This window comes from Neospora caninum, chromosome XII (genome assembly GCF_000208865.1).
Source record: "Neospora caninum Liverpool complete genome, chromosome XII".
Lineage (NCBI taxonomy): Eukaryota > Apicomplexa > Conoidasida > Eucoccidiorida > Sarcocystidae > Neospora > Neospora caninum.
This window is the reverse complement of record NC_018398.1, coordinates 6,064,859-6,089,535: the sequence shown is the minus strand read 5'-3', so window position 1 is coordinate 6,089,535 and position 24,677 is coordinate 6,064,859. Positions and strand designations below refer to the sequence as shown.

Here is a 24,677-nt window from a genome sequence, read left to right as displayed (position 1 = left end):
GCCCATCCCCTCTATTGCCTTCTGTCTCTCTCTTTGTCAGTCTCTCCCTTGTTCAACCTCGCATTTTCACGCTTCTCCCGCCTGTGTCTCAGCTCCTTTTATCCCGCTGTTCCCCTGCGTTCTTCGCGTCCTTTCTCGGCCTTCCTCCGTCTGCTTCTTCCTCTCCCCGTCGCTCGCTCTTTTTCTCTGTGACTACCCCGCGCACCGCTGCGTCGCCCCCTTTGTCTCTCCCCTTCGTCTCCCCCGTCTCCGTCTCTTGTCCCGACTCGCCGCGATGCCCAACCAGATTACAATTTTCACGGAGGCGCACAGCCGCGCGTGCGTTCGAGCGAAGCGCCTTCTCACGGAGCTTCTTCTTCGCGTGCAGGGCGACCTAGGCTCGCCGCAGGGACGCCACACGCGCGTCGTCCTTTCTGCATACGCACTGGCGACTCTGCCGCTGTCTCGCCATGCGGACGCACGAAGCGCGCCGGGGGGATCCTTCGCCGTTTGCCAGGCTGCAAGAGACGCCAACGAGCTCGTCCTTGCTCGAGAGCAAAGTGGCAGGGAGGCTGTCAGGCGTGTGTGCCGGGAGAACTCAGGGAGAGAAGAGCGATGCTACTCACTGACCCAGGAGGTCGTGGAAGAGGAAGCAGGCAAGTGGAAGCTCGTGGAAATCTCCCTCTCCGACTACCCGGAGAGGAGAGAGGAACTTCTGCAGCTCTCCAACAGCTTTCTGGTTCCACAAATCTTCTTCAACAACTACTGGGTCGGCGGCTGGCCGGAGCTCGAGGCGCACGACCAGCAGGGCGAGTTGGAGACGCTACTCGAAACCTGTGTCGACAACTACGAGTACAGACGGACCCCTGCGGTGTCCAGATCGCTGTGGGAAGAACGGGAAGCGGAGAAGGAACACAGAGCAAAAGTGAGTCCAAACTCGGGTTGGTCAAGGAGTCGCAGAGACAGAGAAACAGCGGAGAGAGAGAGAACAGGACTGAAAACAAAAAGACTGAAAGCAAAAAGACGACTGAACCCAAGAAGAGGACTGAAAACAAAAAGTGACGTGGAGGGTGTGCGAGGTCCGCGGCAGTCTGAAGGAGACGCGAGAAACGCTTCATTGCGGCGGCGATGTGTCTTGCGAGAGGCTGGAGAGAATGCGAGCAACGCGAAGCTCTAGCACACTTCACGACTGCGAAGAAAGCGGAGGAAAACGAAGTCGGGAGAGAAGACTAGAGAGCGCTTTCAAACCGTTTGAGATATCGGCGCTCCCCCATGCCCGGTTTGTGTGTTTTTCTTCTGTTCAGTGCGAGGGCGTTCCAGGTCCAGCGTCTCTCTCTGCTCCACGGCCATTCTTTGACACGCCGCTGTCTCTGTATCAGCGGAGTTCGATCGCAGGGCGAGTCGAGGAAGCGCGACGAGCCTCGACAGAAGGGGAGGGGTCCGTGCGTCGATTGTCGACTCCGAAACACACATCGTCTTCTCGCTTTTCCCTCCGCTCCCCGCGCCAACACACACTGCGGCGGCCGTCGCCCTTCGCCCTGCCGCCCGCTGCACGCGAAGGCTCAGACGCCGAGGAGCCGCGGAAGGAGACTGCGGCGACGGGTTTGCCTGAGTGGAAGAAGACGTCGTCGCTTCCCTTGGAGCAGAGCATTTCAGACGAGGCGCCGCGCAGCGCAGAACCTGGTACACCTGCCGCCAGACGCCAGGCTCCTGCTTCAAAAATGGAAACAGAGGACGAGAAAGGAGAGAAAGAAAGAGAGACAGGAGGGAGCGCGGTGGAGCCGGGGAGGGACGGCGACGAGGACGAGAGTGAAGAGGAGAAAGGAGAGGCGGGGGTAGGCGAACGCGAAGGAGAGAAAGAGGGGGGGGGAGAGAGAGGCGGAGAGGAGAACGAGGGGAGGAAGGACGAGCCCAGGGACAAAAGACGCATTTCGTATTTAGCTGAATACGTTTGCGGGAAAGTGGAGAAGACACCGACGCGTTGGGCGACGTCTTCGCCTTACTGTTGGCCGGCAACCTGCAACCGTAGCGTTTCCCTCCAGCTGCTCGATCCGCGAGTACGGCCGCCGACGTATTCCCCGAGACGATCGGCGTCGTCGAAAGAAGCAGAGGAACTTAAAAGGAGGTGAGACGTTTCGTGTTCTTCCGCCCCTGTCTTTGTTTTCTCCATTCCACGTCCCGCCTCGCACTTGCTTTCGCCGTTTTGAGCTTCCGTCTCCACCGCTTTTTGGTGTGGCACGTGTCTGAGCTGGTGCATTTCCTCTTCGCCCTCCCCGTTTGCTTCTTCTCGGTCCTGGTGACGCTTTCCTGTTTCGCGCTTCCTGTGTGGTTGGTAGGGACAGGTTCTACGCAGGCGCCTTCGTCGTTCCGGCCTCGGCGGCCGACGTGGACTCTGGGAAGTACGTGATTTGCACGGATCCTCAGACCGGCCACAACATGAAAAAAATCACCTACGCCGAGCTCCTGAAGACGCTGCGCGTGATTCTCCCCTTTTCGGATCGAACGGCTTATCTTCGGACACACAAACAGTGCTTTGTGGCGAGTGAAGCAGTCGACGCTTTCTGCTCGAAGCTCCACTTCCCAACTCGCGAAGCGGCAGTGCAGGTGAGAGGCTGCCTCGACACAGGAGAGAGGGATGCCTGATTCGCTTCTTCAGGCCGAGCATCCGGGGAGGCACGGTTCCTTTCCAGAAAGTGTAAGGACGGCCAGAGTTGCTCAGCCTGGCAAATGAGTGAGGGAGACACAAACAAGGGAGGGCGCGGCGCGCGTCCTCTAGAGAGAAACGCCCGCAAACAAGAAACCGTCAAACCGCGCCGCGAAAACACCGAAAACACCTAACCCCAAACCAGGAAAACGGTAGTCGGCCCGAACCGCTTCCGCGTCCTCAGGGACGCCAGGGAGGTTTGTTTGTTGCTCTGTTTCGCGCCTTTCGCTTCAGTTTGGACGGGATCTCGTGAGACACTCCGTGATTCAACTGGCCAACCAAGATCAACTCGTCGTCTTCTCAGACTCGCCGGCGCTCCTCTATCGCCTCCAAATGCACCAAGAGCCTCTCGTCCTCAACTGGACAGTGATCTGGACAAAACCCGTGGTCACCTCCCTTATGGGCCTCTCCAGATACCTCTACACCCTCTTCCACGACCTCGAGGTAACCGCATAGCTGCATGCAACTCGAAAAAACACACGCGGGTTCCGCAATCTAGAGTACATCGACTGGTATATTTACTCTTCGGATATGCGTCTATCTATATGCGACCATATGCATATATCTGTACATGTGAACATATATATATATATATATGTATATATATATGTATATATATATATATATGTTTGCGTGTATACTTGTGGCTGTCTAGAAGGGACGCGTGGATAGGCAGGCATTTGAACGCGCCATGGCAATAACAGACGAAGCAACGCGTTTCGTTCATGGTCCTGATAAGTTTGATAGCATATAGAGAGATGGGCTGGCAGCCCGTCTTTGTTTTCCCACGTGTTTTTGTGGTGTCCGACTCTGTATTGATACATGTAAGTGTGGGTGCTTCTCCTTACATATACATATGTGTTTGTGTATCCAGTGCATTTCGCGGGACAGGATGATTCTGTTTGGTTCTTTTTCTGGGACAGGAGGATCACCAGGAGGAGAAAACGAGTTTGGTGGACCAAGCTGGAGTGAAGAACGACGCGCGATATCTCGACTTTCAGATTGCCGTGTGCGAACTGCAAACTGTGGACTTGTTGAACCTGAAGAGCGAAAGCGTTAAGAAGGCGTTTCTCATGAACGTCTACAACCTCCTGTGCAAGCATGCGCTCATCGAGGTGAGGCCAGAAGGCGAGGAGGGCAGAAAAAGCGCGAGGAAATAGCGCAGGTGCACAGCGAGAGAGGTAGCGGCGCGAAGACGGCTCTCTGCGAGAAAGCACAAGATAGCCAGTCGTTCGAAAAGGAGGAAGAGAACGCCGAACGGGACAGGAACGTAAAATGTGTGGCAGAAACTCGTCAGGTTCTCCTTTTCCTCTTCTCGGGGGTGCGACCGTTCGAACCTGCCTCTTTTCGTTTTCTCCTGCGCCACCGTGTTTGGTCTGTTCAGCTCGGCGTCCCTGCTGACAGCACGTCTCGCAAGAACTTCTTCTCCAGTGTCTCGTACTGCATTGGAGGCTACAGGTTCACTCTGAATGAATTAGAGAACGGGCTCCTGCGCTGCAATCGCCGCGCGTGCTACTCTCTCACAAAACCGTTCGGGTTTCGAGATCAAAGACTCCAATTTGTTTTGAGTGAAGTAAGTCTTCGTTTTGTGTCAAGCGGTTCCGCCTTTCTCGTCTTGCTCCCTGCAGACTCCTCTCCGTTCTCGTCCCCACCTTGCCTACGTCTCTGCGTGGCCTCCAACCCGGTCTGATTATCTCCGCTGAGGCTTTCAGCCCGACTATGTCCGCATATCTCCTTTTTGCGTATGCGTCCTCCGCTCGCGCGTTTTCTCCTCGTTTCTTGTCTCTCGCGATTTTCTGGTTCCTCCTCTTCTGCACGATCTCTGGGATCAGCCGGCCGTCGCGCTTGGCGTTCAGTATCCGGCGTTCCCTCTTTGCTGGCCCATCTCTTCTGCATACGCCGCGAAACCGACGTTCCGGCGTTTCTGACTTCCTTCAGTTCGACTCGCGCATTCACTTCGGCCTCAACTACGGCACTAAGTCCGGACCACCGGTGCGCTTCTACGAAGCGGAATCGATTGAGGTAGATCTCGCGTCTCCCCCCGCTCGGATATGCATGCATCTGCACACACGGACATGTGTCTAGGCTCGTTCTACCTATAGGAGTCGAAACCGTACTTCATTTGTATACCGGGGGAGGCAGGAAATCTGGTAGGAATTATGCCGGCGTGCATGCCCGTGCTAGCCAGTCCTACGCTACACGTCTGTGTATATGTACACATCTTGGCGCGTACAAATGCTGATATATGCTCGGGGTAGTCGGTCTAGGAGCACGACGTCTACATGTGGGGTGTATGCGCCCATATGTTCACATGATTAATCATACCAGGACACTCAAGAATCTATCTATCTATATATCTAGGTTTGATTGCATATACATGTGTCTATGTATATCCTTTACACTTCTTCCGAAGAGCTTGTTTGCAGCAGTCAGTCGGCGTGGTGCACGTGAAGTCTCTGTGTTTTTCTGTTTGGCTGTCTCACCTCAGGAAGAATTGAGGATCGCTGCGGAGGCGTTTTGCGAGTCAAACTCGAACGTGCATGTGGACGTACCCGGAAAGACGCTCTGGCTGAGCAAGATTTTCAGGTGGTACGAGAACGACTTTGCTGTGACCAACGTGAAGGTAGGCGCTGTTTCGCTTTTCTTCGAATGTCCCCAGAGTGTACGACTCGTTTGCGCGTCGCCGTTCGATTTTGTGCATGTTCGGCGAACGTGGAAACACGGCTTCGCACATATCTGTCGCCCTCACGGTCCCCCCAGCTATCTCTATGTATTCATCTACCCCTCTCTACGTATTCGTGTACCTGTTTCGATGTATCACCATCTCCTTCTCTCCACTGAGAGCTGTCTCTCTCTCTCTGTGTCAATCTTTCTGGCTATGCAGTTCGGTTGAGAGATGCAAAAGCATGTGTATGTTGTCGCCAGTGTCTTTCCGTCCATCCTCCAGTGGTTCATCCATTTCTGTCTCTGTCGGGGATGTGTCTGTGTCTGTGTCTGCGTGGTCCTGCCTGGTGTCATTGCTCTTTCCCACTGTTCCTGTGTCGCCATCTCGCGTGCTCTCGGAATGACGTGTCCTTCGTGTTTCTCGCTTCTGCAGATGGCGCTGTTTCTTCTCCCCTTGCTTCGCGGCGAGAAACGCGAAAATATCACCAGCCTGCTCCGCGCAGCGAAAGTCGATCTTTCCCTGCCTCACAGTCCCCGCACAGGGTCGGTGCCTCCGTCGCGATTTGCCGTCGACGGCGACGACCGATGCATGCGCGAAGCGGACCTTCCTTTTTCTCCCTCGTCCCTGCGTTCATCCGCTTCCTCCGCGGCGCCGCCGGCGTCGCCCTCAGCAGTGGCGCACGGCGTCTCGTATCCAGCCGGAGCGCGCAAGGAAGGCTTCGTGCATGCGCCGCCCCTGCATGTGTCTTCATGTCCCACGGCCTTCCATCACCCTCTTCCGGATGCGCACGCGGCACAGCGAGAGCGCGACACAGCGTCCTCGCCGCCTCACACGCCAGGCCTCCCCGCGCTTCACACACAGAGCGAGCGAGAAGGCGCGTCCCCTCAGACGGCGCCTGTGCCTCCCCCCCGGGTCACGACGGAGTCCGGGCCACCGGGTTCAGGTGTACCTGCACGGGGCCGCGGTGTACATACACCTGGAGGCGGGAGTACTCCAGGGACGTTTTTCCAAAAGCTGTTGACCCGCAGCAGGACTTCGTTGGCGATTGAGGGCAGTCCCCTGGCGCATGCTGCGAGTCTCTTCAGTCGCTCAGGGAGCGGGAGTTTTCTTCCCGGCTCCAGCAACGCCTTCAAAATCAAATATCTGGACTACGACTGGTCCCCGAACATAACTGTCTCGCACCGATATCGGGGCAGTTGGTTCGGCGACATGGTGGGCCGAGTCCAGACTGTGCTGCCGACGCAGGTGATTAATATGTCGTTGCATGCATACAGCACGACCGGACACGGGAGTCAGCCCGAGTCGAGTCCCAAACCGTTTCTCCCGCCGAGTGAAAAGGACGAAAAGAGGGGCGAGAACCCGGGTGCTTCCTCGCCAGGGGCTCCGCGCCTGCCGTCCGCTGCTGTCACCTCTGACGCTTCGACAGCTCTCGCGCCCGGTCCCGCGCGAGCGGCGGCGGACACGGGCGCAGCCGTTCCTGCGGCGATAGGGGAGACAGAGGGCGAGAAAACGAGGGACTTGGAAGAAGAGGGGAAAACGCAGGGAGGGGAAAAGAGGCAAGAAGAGCGAGACGGCCGAGAAAAAACGACGCAAGACGCTCAGGATACGGACTGGACGCCTGGGGTCGCCGCTGCCGGGAAGAAGGCAGAGCGGCGAAGAAGCAACGCAGAGAAGCTTTGGGGAAAGAAGGGAGAGAAACGGGAAGAGGAGGAAGGCGAGAGGCGGGAAGATCGCAGCGTCGCGGGGAGAACTGGGTTTCTAAAGGCCCGAACCAGAAAGGCGCAGGCAGATCGGGGAAAAGACACTGGCGACGCGTGGTCTCAGACGACGAAACAGCCTGAGGAAGCAGAAAACCCCGGGGAACCCTCTTCAGATGGCGCTCCCCTCGGAGGCTCGACCCCCGCTGAGACACCGCAAAAGAGAAGGGGAAGACCCAGACAACTCAAAGAGAAATTCCAAATGAAAGTGGCGGAAAGAAAGTAGAACCGCGCGTGTCGCGTCTCTTGGGGATGTGTATACGCGCGGCGTGAGGCACCTTCATCTTTACTGCGCAGCGATTCGTAGAGACCGGCCTCCCGAGTTTTGTGTTCCTCGAGGCGACCGAGTGCTGCTCCTCTCAAGGACATATGCATCGAGATCATTCGCGCTCCCACTTGCGCTCTTTTTGAGGTTCGACGCGGTTCAAAAAAAGGACACCTACATCGACCCAATCAAATACGCGTGCCCGTTCACACATATATGCATGATTGCATAGATATATGCACACAAAAAGGAAACACTCCCCACCTAGGCGCTCGCTACACATCCACTCTACCCTATATATATTCATATGTATGTATATATATATATATATGTTTTGATGCGTGGCCTCTTTGGTGGAGAGCGACGGGCAGGTGGGAGCGAGAGGGGGGTTTGGGGGAGTTTTCCGTGCAATGTTTTACATGCGGGTGAAAGTTGGAATTGTGTTTTTCGTCATTTTGAGGCACGGCGCTGCGTCAGATGCACAGCGTCGGTTGCGCGCCTGCCTTAAAATTTCTAGGAGAGCGCCGATCAGATCGCTCAAGGAAAAAACTCTTCCGTGGAGGCTTTCTGGTTCACGCACCTTGCAGAGAGTCTCTACAGGCATCTATTTGCTTCTAAGAACTCTCCCCAGCACCTTTCACGCATCTGCAGATGACGTATGCTCTCTCTAGAGAAATAGACTCCGCTTTTTTCTGCATACTTGCCTGCCAAAAAAACTGAGGGCCTCAGCACACCCTTTCTCGACAATACGTGCCACTCTGCAGGCGCGGACCGCGGCTCGGTTCATTCGCTCGTTGGAAGATAAACTGACGCAACTGTTTGTGTCCACAGGAGACAGAACTCCATTTTTCTTCAGCTGTCAACAAATAGGCCAGATCCTACAATACGTGAGAGAAAGAATCGACGGAGGGACAGGCAGCTTTTAACGGTGTTCGGCTGTGTGTGTGTATGTGTGGGGCCCGCTAGCTTCCCACACGTCGATGCTTTTGTCGCGACGTGTGCAGAAAATCCAACGAACCAACGAGGAAAGTCAGAGAGAATGACTCGAGACTAGCTGTGTAAGACATACGCATCGCAGGAGTAGAAAACGCTTGCCGAAAGGGAAAACAGCCACGCCGTTTGCCGCGGAGTTCCATCAAGCGCGAACCTCCGCCGGAGGACTGGTGTCAAAATACGAACTAGGCTTTTAGCGAAATGTAGTCTTGCCGTGTCGAACTGCGCGACGGACGGCAACTTCCAGAGTCTTTTCACTGGACTGACAAGCATGTGACCCGGCTGCCTCGTGAGAAGCGTTCGCAGGAAGACCGCGTTCACGGATGCCGTGCTAATCCAGGGGCATGCCCTAAAGATCAGCACACACACGCCTTTTTGAGTCCACAAACTTCAGGTCAATCCCTCGTTCTTTCGCCTGTTGAGGGTCTGTTCGCCAGTTTGTTCGCTGCATTTCACGACACGTGCCCGACTGCCTCAGAAAGCGAGGGAACGCCTCGCGGGGGCTGATCTCCCGCCTGGAGACTCCGACGCGTTTCGCGGATTGCGGCGGAAGATCTGCGGGAAAGCGACGGGGTTTCCACAACGACGCACTTTTTACAGAGACAGCGAAAGTCGGGAAAGGCCCTTTTCGCAGCGAGATGGAACCTTCGGGGATTGTCGCCAAGGCGAACGGCAGCGCCACGGGAGGCGCGCCTGAGAGGACAGAAGGCGAAAAACGCAAGACTTCAGGCGATCAGCGTCTCCCTGAGATGGACCTCGGCAGTTCAACGACTCCCAGAGAAGGAACCGCCTTACGGAACCCCAGAAACGCGTACGATGAGATTGCGAGCGAGGACGCCGCATCCGCAGGGGAGACGCCAGGGAGGAAAGCGAGAGCGCTGGGGGGGAAGGGAAGGATCATGTTCGCTGACGACGCGGAGGAACCATCTCCGGTCTCGATAGACGACAGCAATTTCGACGGGGGGAGACGAAGCGGAGATGGAGAAGAACTCGGAATGAACGCCGCTGACGAGGAACCCTCGGCGTGGCCGGAATCGTAAGGTTCACTCCAAAAGCGAACACGAAAGAGGCCAAACGCATTCGGGGGAAGCACACGCGGCGGCGACTGGCTGCTCAGAGAAACACATTCAGAAAAGAAGTGAAGTCGAGGGTGTTCCAGGCGTTTTGCGTGCACAACTGAACATAATCATGCATGCGTTGAGTTAGGAGGAACTGGACAGGTCCGGCATCACCGGAAAAAGAAAAAAAACGCCGGCGGCGAAAATCTAAAGCACGCGTGCTTCTTGTGCACGACCTCCCGGCATCTGCACACCGCGCTTCCAGCGCAATGCTCGACTCAATGAAGCTCTCAAGTTCGCATTCTTACCCCGAAGAGAGTCTCATATATGCAGCGATACATGTACGTGCTGAGAAATAGAGACACCTATTTGTATTGTTGGGAATCAGTGAAAAAATATCTGTATGCAGGGGCTTACAAACAAACACCCCGTTACCAGCAAGTAAAGAGGGTTCGTTGTGAGACGCAAACGTTTCCAGTGCAGGCGCTCTCTGGCTGCAAATGATGTCTCGGCCTTTCCAGCAAATGCTCCCCATTTAGGCAACGACTGTAGCTTTGATACATTGCTCCAAGGAGCCGCAACTTGCAACATCGGCACCGTGGGGCGTTAACGTCTTCGCCTTCTCACTTGGACCGAGACGCCACCATCAGGGGTTTATGAACCAGCGACAGACGCGTGATTTGAGAGACACGGACGAACCGTGGACCCGTTTTCGAGGGTTAAAAAAGTTCTCTTGCTCTGCGTGTTTCTTTTGTATTGTGAAAATCTCTCGAACCTGGCCCGTTCCGGGGTCAGAAACAAGCGAGAACCGTCGCCGACCTCAGCTGCTGACGAGCAACAGGCCGTCTCTCAGTCTCCTCAGTCTCCCGCCCTCCGTCAAGATAGGTCAAGCGTTTCCTCGGTACGACGCCTCCTTCTCGGATGCTGGCACTTTCTGTTTACGAAGAAACAGTTTCTCAACGTTTTACTTGTACAGAGGGCCGGATCGCTCGCCATTCATTCACCGTATGATAGCGGTCCTCCCCAACAGTTCGGGCACGCGGACAGCCGAAACCACAACACACGATTGCGTGAATGCATCGTGCCTCCCTGCCGATTTCTGCTTCTCTTCCACTTCTTCCCTGTTTCCTCTTCGAGCCGTCTGCCTTCGGAGGTTCCGCGCCGTGTCGCGAGTGACTGAAGTTCGCGAGATTTGCTCTAGGACTGCTCGTTTCCTCGGTCCCTTTCACTTTCCTCTTCCTAGCGTCTGCTGGTGCATGTGTAGGTAACAACGCCGTCAGCAACTCCACGGCGCGCCGGCCTGTCACATGCGGAGATTTCCGATATTCGGATTTCGCTCGTCAACGAGCAAAACGGCCTTCAATCGACGCCACGGCGTCCTCGGTCTCTTGCGCCGGCGCTTTCGTTGAGCGACGCGATGCGAGAACGAAGCGCCGTTGATTTTCGCGACTGTACTGCCGAAAAACACATGCAGGCCATTCGCCAACTCCACGGAAGCATCCTTCACAATCTCTCTCGCGTCCAGCAATCCACGGCAAAGCTTATTTCGGGTAACTGCTTTCGTGCTTGTATACATAGATGTGTATTCTGGATAGGAATGCATCTCTCTAACAGTGGATTCATTTAGATGTATTTAAATATACGTGTAGTTGATTGTGGAGATATGTGGACGACACCTGTCCGGCTCTGCGAAGGACACTCGCAGAGACAGTTCGCTGCGCACCCGCTGGCCTGTGATGTCTCTTGTAGAGCAAGAGGATCAATATCAACGACAATTTCGCATCTAGTAAGACATGCAACCCGACGAGCAGTCTCTGGGCGGCCCACGCCCGCAACGTGTTGTGCCTCAGAGCAGTTCTCAAATCCACAAATCAACTTCCAAAGAAGCGAACGCCGCAGGGGACTGAGTTGTACACGCAAGCGAACGACAGAACGATTTGAGGAAAGGTGGATACACGGGAGATGACACTCTCGCAGCCAGCGGCAAGGAAGGGAACATAAACAACGAACATGGTGTCCAACGCGTCAGAACATCGTGTGTTCGAGAGCCTCCGCGCTTTACAACAAACGACGGAGCAGAGCCGTGTCGTTTCAACATTGATCGTTCTCTTCCAACGAAGCACCCGTCCGTCTCAGCGCGCCTATCCCATCGTACATACACGTACACACACACGTGTAGATGCAACTATTCGTGCTTCTGTAAATATGTATACGTATATGTATACATACTTCTGTACGTATATATGCTTGCACACGTGTCCGAGCACATCAATGGATTCCCGCACTGGAGCCGTAGTCCTCTTGAACAGTTCAAGCACTCTTCCGGGATCTGTGCAAGTAGTCTTGAGGACCCGAAGACTCTGTGGGGCTGCAACAGTTTCTGTGTTTATCCAGGAACCTGCGGCAGATTCATGTCGCGCCTCCTGCGACATCGAAAAGGCTAGAGGCTTTGCACGTCTTTCGAAAGAGCGGACTTGACAGCCACTTCCCTCCTCTTTCGAAAGCTCCAACGTTTTCGCATCAGGTGTGAATTCGTTTTTTGTGTTTCCCGAGCTCAGCCTACAAGAGGTGCTCGAAGAGTCTGCGCGCGCAACTCAGGTGAGCGCTCTCGCTCACCGCTGAGAGACAGAATTTGCGGGAGGCTCCCAACTTTTGGTTGTGCCGAGCTGCGTCTCAGCGGCACCTGTGTTTCCCCTCCGTCCCGTCAGATCTCTCCGCGCTGCGTCTAGCCGAATACCTACGCGCGAGTGAGGCTACGATTCTATTTGGTGGCATGGAAACACGGGACTGGCTTCTGAGTCGAGAAAACACAAGAGAGAAACCGGGTGGTTTCCTCCAAACTTGGCGATTCCGCTGTGTGTGTCACGGGCCTTCTGTACACAAATGTCGGCGGCGTCACATCCAGGGAGAGAGGCCGCATCGAACGTTTCAGTCAAGGAACTGCTTGATGCCTTCTTCGCTCCAGAGGGAGCGTCAGGAGGAAACGTCTTTTGCACAGCTTCGCGAACTTCCACTTTGTAAACGACGGACAGCTGCATTTCGATTCACGACTTTGTGATCTGTATGCGGTCGCCTCAAGAGGCAGTGGGGAAGGCGCGCCATCTCTGCATGGGAACCCCATTTCTGGGGCACGTGTTTCCCGCTGTGCGGTTGTCAGCAACAAAAGCCGCCCATCGAGATCAGCACTCTCCACCGCATTCTTCTTCGAGACGTCCAGGCAGCGCAAGAGTTCGCAAGAGACTCTGACGAACTGAATCAGGCTATGGTACGTGACAGTGTCCCCTGAGGCAACTCTCTTTACGCGCGCCGAAGGATGTACGGGTATCGAAACCTCGACTCGACGATGTGGATCGTCGGTTGGACTGTGTATCGCGCGCTTCAGGTGTCCGTTGGAAAACGCAGACTCCATGAAGCGTCTTCACACCGATAGGTCTATCACTTTCCGTTCGCGAGGAATTCACTTTTTCTCGAGTTGCGAAAACTCAGGATGTGTGCCAAGCAGGGGACGGCAAAGTGCGCAGGCATAGTTTTTCGCGCGCTTGGACTGCTTTGCTCTGGATTTGCCAGCAAAAAGAGAACAAACGACTCAAGTTGGAACTAAGTTGTGAACAGGAGCATGCCGCAGCTCTTGCGAAGGAACTCGTGTTAACGAGAAGACGACTCGAACAAGAGAGAAGACAGGGTAAATGCAACGAAGAAGTAACGTGTGTCACGCGGGTGGACAAAAAACACTGACACTGTTTAAAACTAGACATATATAGATATCTACATATATCTATCGAGATATCTATACACATATATTGCAACACGTTTATACTGGAGCCTCTGGGCTGCGCTCCACTGTTTTACCGTCTTGTAGCCTGCAAAAAAAGCACACATACAAATGCATGCACAAGTATGTATACACCTATGACGACGTACGGATACATCGCCAGCAAAGCATACGCTGAGAAAGACGCATGCCTATGCGACTTCTTCCCGAATCGTCCTCGGAGCCTCGAACACTTTTTTAAACGAAAGAGGGTCTTCAGTCTGCCGTTGGCTTTTCGCCATTCGCTTCTCAAAAGCCTTTCCTACTTTTGAGGTGTCTAGGACGTTCCTGGAGTCGGGGTACGATTGTCCTTTAGGGGGCGGATTAGGGATTGGCGTGAACTTGACGGGCTAAAGAAGAGGTGATGGATGGCGGGAAAAGTTCATCAACGGGAAGGGGAACAAGCTTGCGAGATTTTCTGTCCTTTGGACGGCGGCGAGCGAGTGAAAAAATGCTGAACGTCTTCTTCAGGAGCTCAGATGTCATATCGTGGAAACGAATATGGAGGCACTGCGACACCAGCTGCAGGCAAGCAACCCGTGAAAACGCGAGAAGACGGTTTTAGCGAAAAGATACATACTGGGGATAATTGCAGCATATACCGGTTGACGACAGGGGCTCAAATATGGAGAACCAAGCCATACGCTGGTGCATCCACTGCCCACGGCCATGTACATTTATGCATGTATACGTAGTTTTGTGTCTGCATGAAGAGGCAGGCGCGGATGGTGTGTCGTAGCTTCCTATCGAGCCTTGCTTTGGATTGTACCCGCGAAACTCTGGAGACCGGTTATGGCCTTCATTCCCGCCCGTAACGTACAGGAAGTGGGCAAACGGAGTATGATGGGAAGTCCTTGGGAAGGCTGCGATTTCTGTTCAGCTTCGCTGCAGAAGGACAGTACTCCACTCGCCGGGAATTCTCTCCAACCTACTGGCGGTAGACGAGGCATCCGAGAGCGAACGGAGAGACTGAGGATCTCTGACATGCAGCAAAACAAGATATTTGGTGAGCAAATGCAGCTAAAACGTGGGGGTTCTTAAAACGTCGCCAATGTATTGCGGGAGTGCAGTAAAACATCGCGTATGCGTCTACAGTAAGATACCTATTTATTTGCAGATGGGATATCCCTATACATGTAGAGTGCTATAAAAGAACTAGGGAAGGAACCCCGAAAGGATGTTGAGTACAACTTCAGAAAACGGCCAGACTCTATAGACTGGTAGATGCCAGATTTTACTTCGTATCTCCCCAAACTCCTTCATCCCCGACGCATGCGAATTGCGTGGACTTCTCGAATTACAAACACGGCGTCACCTCAAACGTTGAGTTCCCTCACGTAAGGAATACGATGCATAAGCAGGTCACCCTCATCTGATACATACACGTATACGGATATATAGCTCTGCTTCTCTTTCTCTCTAGAAATGTGAGAGACGTCTACTATATATATATATATATACAAATACATCTATGCACATTTATATATATGTATATATGTATATATATATATATATATCGCGGGAGAACCATGACAGCACAAGGCATCTCTATTGTGACGCTTGTGTAGAAGCTAGTTACGAGTACAAAGAAACGTTTTCCCATTCGTTTCAGAGAGGGAAGTTCGCCTCCGGGAAGAGAATCAGAGATATCAGAGAATCATCGAGGCCCAGAGGAAGGAGTTGCATCAGCTTCGAGACGCGCAAACCAAAGCAGCAGCCATGAGAAACGAACTCGTATCGTTTCTTCAGCAGGCGTAAGCGCAGTAGGGAGAACGCAGATACTTCTTGAAAGGACGAAATGCCTGTGTACCAGCGAAGGAAGCAGTCATTGAATGCGACAAGAACCAGGACACACACGACTCCAGTTCTTTGGTTAGATTCCGTTTGCATGCGCATACGTGTACACTCTTGCCTACGCAAACCCATGCGTTAGATGTCTCAGATCTGTTCCTTGGCTAGACATGTCTCTCGGAATTACCCCGCGGAGAACTACGCCGCTACGTAGAGCACCTCAGAACGGGTGGATGTGCGTGGAGAACCTGAGATCCTAGACATACGACACTTTTTTGATGAATGACGTCTCTTGAAGTAGTGAAGAGAAGGGGCTGCCGACCCTGCTTCAGTGGCAAACGTCGGTTTTCAGAATCTGTGTCAGCAACTCTAACTTCTCCCTATGCTTAGAAAACGAGATGGCCGGATCAATCAGCACCTACGCAACACAGGAAGTTCCACAATGTGTGGCGATCCATGCTGCAAAGTGTTTGGACGGCGCGTGCGCGTCTACACTGTTTTCTGAGGTTCCCCCTAGCATCAACGACGTGATGGCGAAGATTGCCGGGCTGCGAAGGCTGGTAGGCGTTCGTTTTCAGTTGTGCATTGCTGCTGAAATCACTGCGTTTTTGGGATCTTTATGCGACACGTCCCGCTGGACAATCCTCGACGCGTGTCGCGTTCAGCCGGTCTCCTTGGGACGAGGTCTTCTGTTCTTGCGGAGCCTCTCCAAAAGCCTATCCTGCCAAAGAATTCTCACAGAAAACCGGAAGATTCCGCCGTCCAGAGATCCCGTTTAAAGCGGTTTGTTTCTGTACAGAGCTCTGCCCAGCGTCTAGGTCATTAAGCCTTTGCGCCGGTAGAAGGCACCTTCCCCGTGGTTTTGTCTCGGCACAGTCTGATACCGGCTTACTCTAGAAAAGGCTTAAAAAAAGTCCTGTCTCAGAGTGATTACCACAGATGGAAAACCTATTTTGATAGATACTGCGCGTAACGTTGCCCGACCCACCATGCAGAGACATCACTCTTTTGGTTAGGGTCTTTGCGCGTTCGACTTCTTCGGAATCGCCGCCAGTTCCTCTCCGCCACTCTCGAAGCGTCCGTCTTTTCTGTCAAAAACGTGCGTGCCCAGAGGGCTTTGCGCAGTCTATAAATCTTCCCCTTACGCCTTCCTTCGCTTCTGTAGTCTGCCTCAGAGCCGCACAAAAAGTTGCTAGGCGTCCATCACGTCGGCGACTTGACGATGGTTGACCGCGAGGAAGTTTTGAAGAAGCTGTTGACTCAACAGCGGTGAGTGAATGTGTAAAAACCCCGAAGATGGCTCCAAGAGATACTGACAAATGGAAACATGAGGACTGGTGTTGCATCCTGGTGACTTATGATTCTTCTTGAGAGCGCAGAACCCTGGCTCTAAAAGCAAAACATGTGCGATCACTTGAGGCACACGTCCTGCCTTGTTAATGCGGTGTGCACGTGAGAGGGCCTATTCCCCGTTACTTTTTTCTCGTTTGGCCTGTTTTCCGTTTCGTTTTTTCTCTTTCGCAGAGTTGTGAGACTTCTTCAAGACATCGTCGCCGCAAACGAACCTGGCACCGGACACCTCGACCTGTCATGGCTGGCCGACGCGTAGAAACCGTTTGACCGGACTCGACAGAAACAGTTGCTTTCTAACGGAATGTGTGACCTGACCGAATGCAATATACACGGTCATAAACAGTATTTCGCATTCATATATATATATATATATATATACATATATATATACATGCGTGTATGTACATGTATGTAGATAGTATGTCCCTCTGTTTCATGTCATTCTCGCTCTCTATTTTCGTGAGTTCGCACGCTTGTCCTCTAATGACCTGTATTGTGGACTTTCTCTGCATCTGGCCTTGCACGCTGTCTTTCCCTTCTTCTCGTTACCTACGCGGGAAAGACATCCGTTTCCCGCGATGCCGTTCTCTCGCTCGTTTTTGTTTCCTTTGCCGAGCTGAACTTTCCTACCTCTTCTGCACGCAGTCTCCCGCGCTCGGGGTATTTCATCTCACATCCTTTACATGCGGATAACGAAAAGTCCACAGCATCCAGCACGAGAGCTGTTCAGCATTTTCTTTTTCAGACAACCCGCACGCCTTCCAAGAGGTACGAACAAGGTCCGACGCCGCACAACGGAGAGGCATCGTGAAAAAACGTACATCTGTATAGAAATGAAAGCCCATGCACGATCATACACGCTGCGCACGGTAACACTGTGGGATCACATATATATTTATATAATTATGTATACGTGGAGATACACACACGCAACGAAGTCCCCTGGAGTGGCACATTATGTGTCTACAGCTCCCCACGGAGAGGCGTACGCCTATGCCTTTCGCCATGCTCTCCCCTGGATGCAAGAAAAAGCACACGCGAGAGCGCACGGAACTGGTCACACTTTTGCAAGAAAGCATGTTTCTGCGGCCAACATTTCCCTCTCTCCTCACATCTTCCGGACGCTGCTTCTCTGAGCGCAACCTGGCACCTACGGATTCTTTTTAAATGAGCGGCGCGACGCCCCGAGACAGTCAGCGGAAGAACGCCTACGGGTTCTTCGATCGGGTCTGCGCTTCTGTATTATCAGTGACATGAGGATTTGGAACTCCCACTGCCCCGTGAATGGAGCACTCTCTCCCCCTGAGAGGTAGCTCGCCACATCTGCACACCTCGCGCCGACAGACTGACGAAGAGCGTCGCATCTTGCGAACAAAAAACTAAAAAAGTAAAGCGCGCACCCGACACGGGACGCCTTGACCAAATCGGTCACACACTTAAATCACGAACTGCCTCTAAAAAAGGTATCTCGCGCTGTACCACGAGAGGTCCATTCACTGACATGGACTCCCGTGTCGCTCCGTTACTTTGGTAGACCCAAAGAAATATAAATTGCGAGCGCATGCATGCCCATAAAAGCTAAGCGAGTCACGGACGTATAATTTTGTATGCCAGCAAGTACGATTCCGGAGGTACCACACGAGAGATGCTGGCTGTGGTTTCCTTGTCACGCCTGGATTAAAAATGGGTTCTTCCATTTGTTTCTGCACAGAGGCCTCCAGGCCAGAGCAGACGAGCCGAAACAACCGCAGTTCTTTCTTCCCCCACAACGATTGCCTTCTGCATTCGGATTCCCTGAACCTTGGCTGTATTTTTTCTCCCTCTCTGTCTCATCGTCTGCAGTGTCGCCGTTCAGGGGCCCCATACACTGAACCGCGAATCGGCTGCGTCTCCCCAAATTTTCTGACAAAAAAAAGAGCCTCGCTGGACATTTTCGCACGACACCCTCTCCGCTGCGCTGCAGCTCGTTTCCGTCCACTGCCTGTTGCACGGGGCAGTCTAACAAATGCAAAGAAACGACCTACACAAATTCCATTACCGTTAAGCAAACACAGTGCTGTCTACAAATATACTCACGCATATATATATATATATATATATATATATCTTTGATGGGAGTTTTGGGCGAAAAACGCTATGGCCCGAATTGATTTGATACACACAAGGCACGCCGATATCGCGGTAATCGTGATTACCTAGCAGCGCTGTACAATTGCGCTGTCTCTCGGCGAAAGGATTTAGTCGCGAACTGATAGCCAACATTTGAACTGTAAACACCCACAGGTGCGCCCCGCGGCTCCGAACCCAAGGTGTATGTACATTGCTTGGAGGCGCGAGTAGTGGTGAAACAGGGGCGCCGCCCCATCATCACCAAAGACCCGCCTTCAGACCATGAACTTGGCCTTTGGTCTCTCGATCTCTCACTTCCGCCAGTTCCTCTCTGGTTTCTCTTGGGTTTCCGTGGTATTGACGCACGCGACGCAGAAACACTGAACTCGCCGGCATATCTCCCGTCCCCTTCGTTGCTTCTTTGCTTTTCACTCTCTCCAGGAAAACCCTGACCTTGCCTTCTGAGGTGCGCCTCTCGCATGCACACCTCCTCGCCTCGGCCTCTAGGCTGCGAGAAACTTGTCGATCGTTGCGAGGACCGAGGGGAGGAAAGCGACGACTCCGTGGTGCGCTCCTGGGCAGTACAGACACTTGACGCGGGGCGCGACGCGATCCACGAACGCCTTGATGTGCGCAGCTGGCGAGATCAAATCGAAGCCGCCCAAAACTACCATCAAACGGTCCTGGAGATGCAGCAGCCCGCCCCGGTCTAAATACTCATGCCCCTGCAGTTGCCGCGAAGTCGTGATTCGCGTTCCCACCTCCCGATACACCACCAGCCAGTAGAAGAAGAGCGCCGCGCGATCGATCGCGTGCAAAAGTGCCACGCGAAGAGAAGACGCCAGGTGGACTCCCCACGCCTGGAGAGCCTTCGACTGCTGACCCGTCGGGGGCAAAGAAGGCGAGGCAGAGACCTCGCGAGCTGCTCCGTTCGAGGCTGCTTCCGCCTCTCCACCTTCCCCAGGATCTCCCGCTTTGGACGCAAAAGCGCCTGCGAGTGCCTGGCGCTCTGCCGCTACCACAGACAACCTGTTGCCTGCCTCGGGTGTCTCTGGGTCTGTGTCTCGTCGATGCGTGGGGTCGGCACCCAGCGTCTTCCGCGTCTCCGGGTTTTCGCGCGCCGCGTGGGCGAGGAAAACGCCGCCAGCCGTCCCCTCTGCCTCGCGCAGAGAATGGCGAGGGAGAAGGCGGATTTCCCACGGCTGTCTGTGGACCAGTTGCGCCTTAACTGTGCAGTTTGGAAGGAAGCATACTGGATCGACGAGGACGCAGCGGCGCAGCAGAGACGGGTGTCGCATGTGGAGACAAGACGTAATTCCCGTGCCGTACGAGTGGGCGACAACGTCGATTTGAACGCCAAACTTCTCGAGATATGTCTCCTGATCTCCCCACGGACGGACAGGTGTCTCCCAGTCCTCGACCTCGGGGCAAGTGGCCTGCGGGGTTCTCTCTGCGTCCTCCGCAGGTCCCGGCTTATCAAGGCCATGAGGCGACCGAACGCGCTCTTCCTCTTCGCGTTGTGTCGTGCCTCCGCCTTGTGCAGCTTGCAGGCTGGCCGCGAGTGTCGCCGAGCGCTCGAGAGCTTCTACCTGCACGCGGTGAAGATCTTCGAGGAAGTCCGAGAGAGAGCGACAGACAGCAGGCATCAGCGGCACAATATCTGTCCAGAGCAGAGGCAGCGGTAGAGAAACGTCTTCGAGGGCGTCTGAGCCTCCCCGGCGGGGGCTGCTCGGCCCCGCGCGTCTTCTCTCCCTCGCGCGCGCGCGCGCCGCCTCGACGTTCTGCGACTGCTTCATCAGTTGCGCGCACTGGCCGTCGAGGCCCAGCCAGGCAAACTCGAGGAGAACGACAGGCCTGCGCTCCTCGGGAGGCGTCCAGAATCGCTGTCGCAACACCAGCAGAAACGCGTGCAAAACGTACGGGAGCAGACCAAAGCCGAAGCCATGAATCAACACAATCGGCGCCTTCACACCAGAACCTCGTCCCTCGGAAGAGACGGACGAATCCGACAGAGAGCGAGACGAAGAAGGGGAGAGACCACCTGTTGAGGGGAGATAGAGGAAGAAGCGCAGGAACTTTAGCCCTCCTTCGAGCATCGTTTCGTCTTCCTCCGAGTCTTGGCTTCTCGCGTCCTCGCGGTTCGGACGCTCGTTCTGCGTCTCGCTCGCCAGCGGTCCCGCCTTGATGGCGTGGTTTCTCTCTTTTTCGTCTTTGGAACTGTGCAAGTACGGGATCGAGTTGCCGAAGAGGGGCTGGGGGACGAGCGCCTCAGGCCGGGGCTGTCTTCGCCTAGGACAGCCGTGGGCGGTGTTGCTGCACGTACGGCACGTACACCGCGGGCTCACCGCGACAAATCCGAAGATCTTCAAAGCAAAGACAAAGAGAACTTGACACACGTCGACGAGAAGCTGGAGCACCAAGGGACGGTAGTGGGGCAGAATCGGCGCGGCGCCGTACAGCCATCCCGGCGTCGTCTCGAGGCTCAGAGGCGGCTGCGGAGCCGCCGAGCGCCGAAAGGGACGGGAAAAGGCGGTCCCGAGAAAAGACAGAAAGCGAAGAGCCCGACACGGAGAAGAACGAGACGGAAGCGCGGAAGAAGACGGCGCTTTCTGAGAGGATGCGTTGACTCCTTCGCTGGCGTCTGCAGTTCGCGGTTCGTCGTCTTTGCCTGCCTCGTCGTCGATAACAAAGTGAAAGCTGCCTTTCTCTTGCAGATAGTTGATGGCTGCTCGACAGACCGAAAGGGGAAACTGCGTGTGCGCCTGCAGCCAAGAGGCGACGAGACTGACCGTGAGTTTCGTCGGGTGCACACTGGTGAAGAACGCGTAATACAGCATTGACGCCAGGACCTCGGGCGGATGTCTGAACAGATCGCCCGCTTCTGCCTTTCCCTCTTCTTCGCACTGCGTCTTCTCCTCTCTGCTCTCCGCCCTCCGTTCCGCCACCGTGTGAGGAACCGCGCTCAACCCTGCGCCGGCGGCTTCGGGTCTCTCCAGGATCCCTGCTTCTCTCTGTTCGTTCTCTTCGCTGTGGGTTCCTGACTTTCTCTCTTTCCCCTCCTCTCTTTCCCCGATCCCCGCGCCTCTGCCTCGATCGCCCTTTGCTGGTGCCGCGGCGTTCGAGAGCTTCCCCGCTGCAGCAGAAGCGCCACTCTCGCCTTGGCGGCAGACGGGCGACTCCGCAGACCGCGGAGTGGAGAGACACGTGGCACGGGTGCTCGCGTCGGCCAAGGGCGGCACAGCGGAACACCACGGCGAGAGGCAAGACGGGAACGGCGAGCAGGATATCGACTCCAAGGGAGGAGGGGAGAGTTTCCACGACTTCTTTCTGCTGGGAGCGAGCGGTGAGTGCGGCGCACAAGACGAGGAAACGGGAGGGTGGAGAAGCGGGGAAAAGGGACACGTCAGCGCTTCTCCGCCGTTCGCTTCCTCCGTTTCGTCTGTTGTCTCCTCTTCTCTCGCAGAGCCTTCACGAGCCACCTGGAGACACAACTTGGCTTCCTCTCCTTGCTCCTTCTCTGTGCGGCCGCGAGAGCCGAAAAGAAGTCTCGCGATCTCTGCCTCACCTCGCCTTGTCTCCTTGGCGTCGCGAGAGGCTTCCCCCTCCGGCCGACCGCCGCCGGCTGGGCCCCACCCGCGGCCTTTGGTCTCTTCGCGGAGTGTGGTGTGCAGACGGGCGCAGGGGTAATGGATGCATGCACGGAGGAGAAAGGAAAAATAGTCGGGATCGGGGGGGGGCCGATAGAAGGGGAGGTCCTCGAGCCAAGGCACGACAGCGGCGAACCGCGCGAAAGTGTAGATTTCCATGGAGAGTAAAAAGAGCGAGAAAGCAAGGAAGAGGGATTCCGGCGAAGCAGACAGGTGAGATAACGCGAGAGACGGGAGAGAACCCAAAAAAGGGAGAGAACACAGAGAAGGGAAAGAACCCAGAGAAGGCAAGGAGAGGCGAGACAGTGAGGCGAGCGGAGAGAGGATGCGAGAAGGGAAGGCAACGAGGGAAGAGGCAAGAGCGAGAGGACCAGGGAGAGAGCCGAAGGGAGAAAGAGAGGACAAGGAGAAAAACAGGGGAGCAAGAATCAGAAGCGAGAGAGGAAGGAGACCGCGAGTGAGGAGAACTCGCCGGGAAGGATAGCGGTGGAGAGAGAGACCGCCAGACGAACGTGAGAAACGGACAGAGAGGCATCGGCGAGACTGGAGCCAAGGGGGCTCAGGGGCGGGTTTCGATGACTTCATCTTGCCGAGAAATCCTGAGAAAAAAGAAAGACGAGGAGAAAAAGGAAAGTCCCGGAAGGGAGAGAAAAAAGAGGGGGAAAAGAGGAGATGAGGAAGATGAAGAGGCGACGAGGATGCGCGGATGAGATGAAAAGGAGACACGGGAGGAAAAACCCCTGTGGCTTGGATGAGAGTGGTGACCCCGACGCGAAGAGAGTCCGTTCTGCTAACACGACGCAGACTGGTTAAAAAGGATACCAGCACGTTTCAGGACAGAGACAGAGAAACAGTGGACGCTGCGGCCTCGTTTCGATCTTGAAGTTTCGCTCTGCCTCCTTTTCCCCTTTGCAAAAACCTGGCCCCTCCGAACCAGACGGTGTACACACAGACGGGACGGAGCGCCGGCCGAAAGCGGAGATGTATTTTTTCGTTTTGCCTCAAAGCCCAAACTGTGTCACCGAGAATTTCAAGCGTTGCCGGAGACATGTCTGCGCTGGAACGCGAGGGAACGTCAGTTTACGTCGTCTCTCCTTTTTCCATGATCAAGCGGAAACTCAAGCCCAAAGGGCTAGGAAAAAGCACAAACTTTGGAATCTTTCCAAGGAAAAATTCGCACTTGGCGGCGCTGCCACACAAAAGGGAGCGGACGGAACAAAGAAACCCAACACATGTGCACACTCTAGGGCAGTTTTGCTGACGGAACCCGTCAAGGCCATAGTCCCCGAAACGCCTTCTCCCCGTCGAGATGCCCTATATTTCTACGGGAAAAAAACATCTGATGTTCCTTCCTTGCCAATCAAAAGCGGCGACGAAGCAAAACCTTAGGAACGCTATCAACGCTGCGTTCGCGAGAACGCGGCACTCGGGCGCGAGCGCGGGACTCTGCTCCGTGCGGATTTGCGCCCGGGCCAGAATTCCCTTCCAGAGCGTTGTCATCGGCATTTTGCGCTGAAAAGCCCGCACATTCCGATAGCAGACACACAACGGATTGAAGGAAAGAGAGGAAGGTGGAAAAGAAAGAAATCCAAAACAGAGAACGCGCAGAATGCTCTGCCTTTCATTGCTTCACCGAGGCCTCCTGCGGTCACTGACACTCTCGCAGGCGCCGGCTGCGGAGGCAAGGGAAAATGTGCGCTGTCCGTAAGCGGAGAACTCTCGCTGTGGGTGAGTCGCTCGGAAAGAGGGACGGAACAGGTTGAAGCGCCTTTCGGTGAGCAAAAACTCGAAAAGGAGCGGCATACAAAACGCCGTGACCTCCGCCTGGCAGCGCTCGCTGCGCGTCGAGTGCCGCGGTGTCTGTACACCCGAGTTGAGGCTGACCATGGCTACAATTCCGCCGCCCCCCAAACGGCTCTGAAAAGGGCGAAACAGAAAGCGGATGCGGACTCGCGTACGTCTGTCTCTTGATGGCATTATCCTTCGCAGCTGAGAGGACTCAGAAAACTGGAAAAAGCCAGCGCAGGGCGCAAACTCGCGACTTGGTGTCTGAACGATCCCGGCGAGCGCCAGTTGAGGTGTACGGACACACTGCCTTTCCGCGCGGATTCCACCACGCCGTTTTTGTGGAGATATCCCAGTTACGCAAAAATCGCTTCCTTTAGTGAGACGAATCGTTTTTTGCTTCTTGACAGGTGCAAAGTTTTAGACCAGGACTTCTGTCGAAAGGGAAGGCGGTGATGGCTGGTCAGGTGTCTCATTGTAGCCGATCATGCAGCGCGTGCGCCGAAACCGATTGGTCATATACGACGAGCGACTACTAAACACTTTCCTCGCCCTTCTTTGTCCCCTTTAACCTTTTTTTCTACCGCCGACATCGCAAAGGACGTATTCTTGTGGTCACCCGTCTTCCGCGTTTCCCTTCGTAACGGCTTAACCTCAAGAGTCATTTCTCGGCCAGGCTTCTGCGCGTCGCGTCGGGCGGGCTGTTCCTCACGGATGGGAATCTTTTTCTCTTCCCTTTTTCGAGTTTTCTGATTTTCCG

At 54.7% G+C, this 24,677-nt stretch overlaps 3 protein-coding genes across 3 annotated transcripts; 2 read left to right on the top strand and 1 right to left on the bottom strand.

The window, feature by feature from the left end:
- Positions 1-274: 274 nt before the first annotated feature.
- On the top strand, positions 275-7,331 carry NCLIV_068190 (hypothetical protein; the record flags this gene model as incomplete). The annotated part of the gene is made up of 9 exons (XM_003886371.1): positions 275-904; positions 1,284-2,104; positions 2,316-2,583; positions 2,918-3,127; positions 3,607-3,798; positions 4,068-4,256; positions 4,622-4,705; positions 5,172-5,306; positions 5,781-7,331. The coding sequence occupies 9 exons, from the start codon at positions 275-277 to the stop codon at positions 7,329-7,331; spliced, it is 4,080 nt and encodes a 1,359-aa protein (XP_003886420.1).
- A 6,744-nt stretch (positions 7,332-14,075) lies between these two features.
- On the top strand, positions 14,076-16,632 carry NCLIV_068180 (conserved hypothetical protein; the record flags this gene model as incomplete). Its single annotated transcript, XM_003886370.1, has 5 exons — positions 14,076-14,238; positions 14,845-14,986; positions 15,541-15,583; positions 16,189-16,292; positions 16,548-16,632. The coding sequence occupies 5 exons, from the start codon at positions 14,076-14,078 to the stop codon at positions 16,630-16,632; spliced, it is 537 nt and encodes a 178-aa protein (XP_003886419.1).
- Positions 16,633-18,988: 2,356 nt separating this feature from the next.
- Positions 18,989-22,291, bottom strand: NCLIV_068170 (conserved hypothetical protein; the record flags this gene model as incomplete). Its single annotated transcript, XM_003886369.1, has 1 exon — positions 18,989-22,291. One exon carries the CDS (start codon positions 22,289-22,291, stop codon positions 18,989-18,991), a length of 3,303 nt encoding a protein of 1,100 aa, XP_003886418.1.
- Between the last annotated feature and the right edge of the window lie 2,386 nt (positions 22,292-24,677).